General features: G+C 49.4%; 1 protein-coding gene across 1 annotated transcript in view; it reads right to left on the minus strand.

The window, feature by feature from the left end:
* The window catches only part of NOS2 (nitric oxide synthase 2), a 49,733-nt gene that overhangs the window by 16,957 nt on the left and 24,980 nt on the right, over window positions 1-7,796 (minus strand). Inside the window, exons 9-13 of the mRNA XM_007937554.1 lie at window positions 7,311-7,485; window positions 7,117-7,218; window positions 3,099-3,293; window positions 1,740-1,822; window positions 1,209-1,353 (exon numbers count right to left, since the gene is read on the minus strand). Of these exons, the coding sequence (XP_007935745.1) occupies window positions 1,209-1,353; window positions 1,740-1,822; window positions 3,099-3,293; window positions 7,117-7,218; window positions 7,311-7,485 (700 nt within the window). The remainder of the gene's footprint in view (window positions 1-1,208; window positions 1,354-1,739; window positions 1,823-3,098; window positions 3,294-7,116; window positions 7,219-7,310; window positions 7,486-7,796) is intronic.

The following is a 7,796-nucleotide window of genomic DNA, read 5'->3' on the forward strand; positions in this document are numbered from 1 at the left end:
ACCCTCGCCACTTCCATTGCGATTTTAAATTCCCAATCTGTGGACATATGATCTACAAAATTGTCTCAGCAGGCAGCAAAAATGATGACTCCCCCGGTGCCTCTGGAACCCAATGCTTTGCCTTGAGGTAATCTAGGTGAAGATCACATTTCACTGCATGTTCAGGACCCCGGGAGTCATTAGGTAGATGTGGCATCAAGAGGTCTGTTCAGCGACCTCACTAACTTTGTGTTGTTGTTAGTAGCTGCTGAGTCAATTCCAACTCATGGTGACCCCATGTGTGCAGAGTGAACTGTGCTCCAGCGGCTTCTCCAGGCTGTGACCTCTCAGAAGCAGATCACCAGGCCTGTCTTCTGAGGAGCCTCTGGGTGGGTTCGAACTGCCAACCCTTCAGCTAGGAGCCAAACACTTAACCATTTTTGCCATCCAGGAACTCCTAACCTTGCTATTAATCATTCCTAACCCTTCCACCTGGGCCTCCTCTCCAGCTAGCACAGATCATACCTCATCTTGTCCAACACTACACTGGCCCATGCCATGTCCCCCAAATCATTAAAGTCACATCTATCCCCCAGAAGCTATGCGACCCTGGAAAAACCACTTCACATAAGACACACAGGTTCTTCATCTGCAGAGTAACAGCTACTAGGACCATGCGCCGCCTGGCAGCACTACTGGGAGGAGGCAGTGTGGTATGTAAGGCAGAGCTCCTAGTGCTGCCTCGTCCTGGGCTGAGGCCTGGCTCGGTGCCACTCACAGTCATGCCCTCGGAGCCCAGCACTGGCCTAGCATGTGGTAATTATCCCAAGGAACACGGATTAGTTTCCCTGTTGTGTGTACTCCACCCCCGCCATTTGTCTGCATCTTACTCATCTTTGGCTCCCTTCACATTTAGTACCCAACCCAGTATAAAACGGGTCCAATAAAAATGAATAAGAGTCATCTGGAACAACTCATGTTGAAGCTTAGATGGGTTAGGACAGTGTTTCTCAATACCACAGAAACCATTATTTAGTGCATTCATTCAAGTGTGGGGATCCCTGCAGACAACTCTTTCCTTCCACTGAGATTCATAATGTGTGTCATCACACTCAAGTCTCTGAGCCATCCAGGACTAGAAAAAACATCTTAATTTTCCTAGCTCATAGTTTCCCAGCATCTCTGCACAGAGGCAGAGAAAATGACACCCATCTGGCTGAGCCAGGTACCTGGGGGTTGAAGGCACAGCTGAACAAGGACCCCAGGTCCCGTGCCAGCGTTTCTGACTTTCCCGTCTCCGTTGCAAAGAGGATTGTGACTTTGACTCGCGACGCCATGGCTTTGTGCATCAGCACAGAGGCAAAGAGCACGACTCTACAGGGACAGACAGAGAGACACCTGTGCTGAGAGAGATTTCCAGAAGAATACGGGGGCCCAGGAGAACAGGAAGACGGGGTTCAAAGGGTGGCCAGTTGAGGGAAAAGCAACCCAGTTTCTCTCCAGCTATCCACCCTGACTAATCGCCCTTCCCCTCCCCACACTACTCAGCCCACTCCTCAGACTCTTTGGAAAAGTGGAGGAGAGAGATGGCTGGGCAATGGGGGCTGGCGACACTTGGAATTGGCGTCCAGACCTCTCAAAGCCAAACTCTACAATGAACATCCTTTCTCTTGGGTCCCTGCTCTTCAAGGCCTACAGACAGAGACTGACTAGAAGGAAGGGTCATATTTCAGACATAAATGCTCACTGCTCACGCTTACTTGGCTAAGACTTTGAATTGAATCTCTCTTCCCCTGGGCCTCCGCTTCTCATCCTGCCAGATGTGGGTTTTCCAGGCCTCCACCTATGGGAAGGAGGGAGCTGTGAGGCAGTGTGGTGTCCTGGCAGAGGTTTGCCAGGCTCAGCTTGGGTTGGGGATGCTGGAGCACCAGGGGCCCCTTCATAGGTTGGGAGGGGGCGCAGGCCCTCTCCCCACCCCTTGTCACCTCACTGAAAGCTCCAAGGGAGGATGCAACTCTGTCTCCCTCAGAATTGCATCCCCAGTGTTTGGCATAAAGCCAGGTGCATGAGGGTGGTCAGGGGTTCTTATTGTCATTAATGTTCTCTTGGAAGGAAGAGGCCCCATTTCTCTTCTGTTTCAGTGTCTTATCACTGGGTGTTATAAACCATTAATGCCCTCAGCTGCTAACCCACAGGTGCCTCAGAAGAAAAATCAGCCACTAAAAACCCTGTGGGTCACAGTTCTACTCAGATACATATGGGGTCTCCACGAGTCGAAATCAACTCCACAGTAACTGGTGTTCACTAGAAGACTACATAATGTATCATCCACACCAGGGCACCTGAGAGTCAAAAAAGTGCTATTAAAACAGGATAAACTGTCCCAGGCAAGCCAGGATACACAGTCTCCTTACTTATCATCTTGAGAATAACAAAACTCTTCCAAAAATCTAACCAAAATCTTTTGTGACAAAAAATGAACTCCTTTCAATAGCTAACGTTATGGAGTGCTTTCTGGGTTGGGCACTGGGTTAAGCTGTTATGTTCCAGCTCGTGAGAGCTACACAACCTCCTCGCGTGGGGTTTAATTCCCATCCCTTGCAGAGATGAGAAAACCAGGGCTCAGACGTGAAATCCCTGCCTGAGGTCATACAGTGAGGTGCGGCAGCATCAAACCCAGGCGCATCTGACTCAGGGGCCAACCTCTTCCCCATGATGCTACGTGACTGTTTACTGGCCCCTCCCACGGAAGCAGGTGCCATAGGGGGGCACCCTTGGGAGCTTAAAGCCAGTTAGAGCAACAGATCATTAAATATACTACAAAAGGCATTTCCTTGAGTCCCACCCTCTGTGGATACAGGCAGATTTGCTCATTGTCCTTGAATGAAGCCTGAGAAACATTAAAAATATATCCCCCTGTTCCCTGATCCTCCTTCCACCCTGCCTCACAGCTCCCTCTTTTTCTACAGGTAAAGACAAGGGTGAGCACACACGCACAAACACACATGCATGCACATATGTACACTCACACACATATGTGCACGCATGCACCTACATGGGCACACACATGTGTACACTCACACATCTACAAGAAAAGGAAAGGAAGACCTCTCCCTTACCTGATAATAGTAGAAAGGGGACAGGATATAGTTTAACATCTCCTGGTGAAACACAGGGGTGATGCTCCCAGACATCGGGGGGACCAGCCAAATCCAGTCAGCCGGGCAGCCCCCCCGGGACCGGTATTCATTCTGCATGTACTTCATGAAGGACTCTGCAGCTGAGTGGTGGTCCATGATGGTCACATTTTGCTTCTAAGTCAGAGGAGGGCAAGAAGGGGAGTTGAGGCGAGGGGCAGAGGAAACAGGAGAGCAGCCAGGAGCCACAGGCCTTGTCCGAGGTGGTGTGTGGGAAAGCCTGGCCTTCTTTACTATGAAGGAGAAAGTTCTTCCTGGCTCCCTCTTTGCCTGCTCAGCATAAGAACGCACATGGAAAGGCATTTCCAGGGCCTCTGAAGGAGCCCTAGAAACACTCTGGCCACGGTCAGCCCATAGGTCACCTGGTAGCATCATAGTTAGGATCCAGTGAGTTTGCCTCCCCTTGGCCCTCTAAGGGCAGTATCCAGCATCTCAGGTCATGCCTACAGGTCTCCCTAAACTTCTAACAAATGACTCTCTCTGGATGCTGATCATTCAAAACGCAGGACCCTTTGCCAGGTAAAGAAAAGATCATCCCAGCCATTTGTCATAGGAAGTTCCAGGAGTTACTTCCTCAGAGTTGAAGCCCTCCCTGCTGACAAGGGACTGCACGCCTCTGTGGGGGGATCTGAAGCACGGGGGGAAGGTAATGTATGGAAGACAAATCGCCCCGAAGTCCCACATCCTGTAATTAGAAGCTGCGGAGGGTGAACCTGATCCGACTGTCCCAGCAATGCTCTCCCCAGTGTCTGGGGCAACTCATTCAAACAAAAGATATTTGATTAACATAGTGGTTCAGGCCCTAGAGCCTTGGCCTCTTATAAGCAGTGTGACTCTGAGTTTGTAACTAAGCCTTTGTTTCCTTAACTGTAAAATGGGGATATTACCAGTTCCTGCCTCCTGAGGTTATTGAAAGGAGGTAGTAGTTAATACAAGTAAAGCAGAGGAAGTGCTCAGTAAATGTGAGCTGCTGTTGTTATTTCTGTCTGCCAGGCACTGCCTAAGGCACTGGTATATAGAGGGAAAAGACACAGCAGATTTCAGTCTGATGAGGCGAAGCAGAGGGGGGCATTGGTTCACTGGTAGAATCCTCACCTTCTATGTGAGAGACTTGAGTTCAATCCCCAGCCAGTGCCCCTATGCCCAGCCACCCCATCAATGGAGGTTCGCATGCAGCTATGACGTTTCAGCAGAGCTTCCAGACTAAGATAGCCTAGGAAGAAAGGCCTGGCAACTGACTTCTGAAAATCAGGCAAGGAAAAGCCTATGAATCACAACAGTCCAATGTGCAACCAGTCATAGGGCTGGCACAGGCCTGGGCAGCACTTCGTTCTCTTATGCATGGGGTCGCCATGAGTCAGAGGCTGGCTTGAGTGCTGCTAGCAACAACCACGGGAGAAGCAGGAGAAAGTTGGCTGTTACTGCATCAGCCGGTGGATGCCGATGGAGGGCAGAGGATGGAAGTGATGGGAAAGATGAGAGACTTCAGGGAAAGCTTCTAAAATGAGCCCTGTGGGAAGGGCAAGGGCACTCCTGGACGAGGAAACTGTACAAGTCAAAGTCAAGGAGCACAAGAGAACCAGCTGACCAAGCACCCAGTGTGTCCAGGCCTTTTTGAAATTGACCTTCCACTTCCATTTGTTTTGTATACACATATAGCACCCCCAGGGTGCCAGACCAGTATGAAGTCAGGACCTGATGACAGTGGCTCTAATAACAATGACAGCCATAATAAATAATAATAACATAGATAACCAATGCTTACTGAGTGTTCTCTATGGGCCAGGCAGTGTAGCTAAACCTTTTGCATGGCTTTTCATTAATTCATACAATAATTAATTAAATAACAAGGGAGGTACTATTGTCATCACCATTTTACAGATGAGGCAACAAGGCCAAGTCTTTTGAAGTTTATCCTGAAGGCAGGTGACAAGGAAGTTCTGGAGACTCTCAAGCAGGGGAGGGGCATGGCAGTGATGGTCAGGGGGCAGCTGAGGATCAGAGGAGTTATCTGGGACACATCCGCATCCTGACAGTGTCAGGGCTGGTAATGGGAGTCCCCGGGAGTCAGGATGTGTGGTCCATGGCCAGCCCTTCCTGAGTCAGGCCAGCCCCAGGGGGCTCTTCCTGAACTGTCTGAGCTTCTTCTTGCAGGCCGTCCTCAACTCCCATCCCTCCAGCCTGGGGAGCAGGCCTGGCAGGCTCTCCCCTCGCCCACTAGCTTGTCACCTTCTTCACTGGCAGTCTGTCGCCCCAGCATGGGGAGCATGTGCTGAAAGAATCTCTAAACCCATTGCCAGCAAGCCAATTCCAACTCATGGGGACCCCATGTGTGTCAGAGTAGAACTCCATAGGGTTTTCTTGCCTGTAATCTTTACAGAAGCAGATTGCCAGGCTCTTCTGTGGCACCTGCCACTGGGTCGGTTCGAACTGCCAACCTTTAGGTTAGCAGTGGAGTGCAAACTATTTGTACCACGCAGGGACCTTAAAGCATCTCTAACGTCTCTGAAACACATTTAGCTCAGTTGGCTGCTGGTTACAGCCACGATAGTTAAATGTCTCCAGGAGCTTCTTCATTGGGAGGAATTCATTTGCTGAGTCTGGTCAGGGTGACTCAGCAAGGAAATCTAAGCTGTGTTTGCATGTGTGAGTAAGTGTGTGTGAAAAGCCTACTCTGGAAATGCCCAGGGCTCCTGGAGCTTTGCCTTGTGATGGACAATCAAGTCTCTGCTAAACCAGAGGTCCCTTGCATCACTATCAGCTCCATTTTACAGCTGAGGAAACTGAGCTCACGGAAACCACCTAACTTGCCAGAGTTACGATAGCTGATATTCAAAATCAGGTCTGTCTGGCTCCAAAGCCCACACATTTTTGCTTCCAAGGAAAAAAACCCAAACTGCCTGCCACGGGGTCCACAGCCCAGTGTTTACCACCTGTGGCATCTCTCGGCGTTCCTTATATGAAGCTCGTATGACACGTTTCATTTTAGAGTAAAGGACTAGGTAACACTCTGATTCCTCTAAGTAACTGTCTTTGTTCATCCCGTATAGACAGTAAGAACCACATAATTAACTATGATCTCCTTTTCACTCTGGCCACCAGGAAGCTCAAAATCAAATTTACAGCCTAACCAATATGACTGTGTGGAACCATGTGATCGGCGTTTATGTATTCTATTTGTAATTCTCTTGCTCCTGTCTTTCTACTTTGATTTGTGTGTTTAGTGGTATTGATTGTATTTTAATTCTCACTTAAATGTCATTAGTTTATTGTATATGCATTTTCTGAAGGTGATCTCAAATTGTTCATGGAAACAGATTAAAAAGGCATCATAATATTAAAGTATTTTTGAATTAAGGATGTTGTTGGGTGCCATCGAGTCAGTTCCGACTCACAGCGACCCCACCTGTGCAGAGTAGAACTTCCCCGCAGGCTTTTCTTGGCTGTCATCTTTGCAGAAGCAGACGACCAGGTCTCTCTCCCTCAGAGCCACGGGGTGGATTTGAACTGCCCACCTTCAGTTAGCAGCAACTGCTTAACCACTGTGCCACCAGGCTCAAATTAAGGATACCATGGAAAAATCAGTTATTGTCTAATCATGTGCCAATCAAAAAGAGGGAGGGGCAGTGTGATCTGATCTGTAAATGCTTCTCATATGGCACATTTGTAAGACGCTTTCCATTTGTAAGACGCTTATTTATATGAGGAGCAAAGGCAACTGTGGAAGGAGAGACTTTCGGTTTGTTTCTCTGCTCCAGACCAAGTGTGGTGTAAAAGTCGGCTGGTGGGCCATGGGAGCCCTGGGCCTGAAAAACTGCAGAACTTCCTACTCCACATACAGTCCTGAACAAAAACAACACTAAATGTACATGCATGTAGAAAATCAGAACTATGCCCTTCTAACCACAAAGTCTTCAAACTCACAAAACCTCAGACATACCTGGAAACTGTGGAGCACGGCGACGTTGATCTCAACGACAGCCCGGTCCTTCCAGAGGGAGGCCAGTATGTGTGTTTCCAGGCCCATCCTTCTGCCGACCTCCTGCAGAGGCGGAGCAATGGGGCTCAGTCAGTCCTTGCAACCTGCCCCTAAGCCCACACCTCCAGCTGGCTCAGCTGGGCCGCCCTCGTTACCTCCAGGATGTTGTAGCGCTGGACGTCGCAGAAGTCCCGGACCCCAATCTCCGTGCCCATGTACCAGCCATTGAAAGGGCATCCTGGGAACTCGAGGCCGCCCACCTCGAGCAGCATGTTGGCCACTGCAGGCAGGGCGTACCACTTCAGGCCCAGCTCCCGAAACCACTCGTACCTGGCAGGAGGCAGAGCCAGTTTGCAGTTGGGGCTTTCACTTTTGCCCACAAGCCTGCCACCCCATGCTCTCCTCCTCCCAAAAAAATCAACCAAGAAAATCTCTAAATTAATCCCATCTGGAGAGGTGAATGGGGAGCACTGTCTTGATTCATGTATTTATGCATTCATTCATTCATGAGAACACGTATTAGCCATCAAGTATGTGCCAAGTACTAGGCTGAATGCTGAGAATCCAACATAACATGGTGGTTAAGGACCCAGTATCAGGAAGCCCAGGTTCAAGTCCTGCCTCATTGCCTATTAGCTGTG

This window comes from Orycteropus afer, unplaced genomic scaffold (genome assembly GCF_000298275.1).
Source record: "Orycteropus afer afer isolate SDZICR_OR568_19922 unplaced genomic scaffold, OryAfe1.0 scaffold00042, whole genome shotgun sequence".
Taxonomy (NCBI): domain Eukaryota; kingdom Metazoa; phylum Chordata; class Mammalia; order Tubulidentata; family Orycteropodidae; genus Orycteropus; species Orycteropus afer.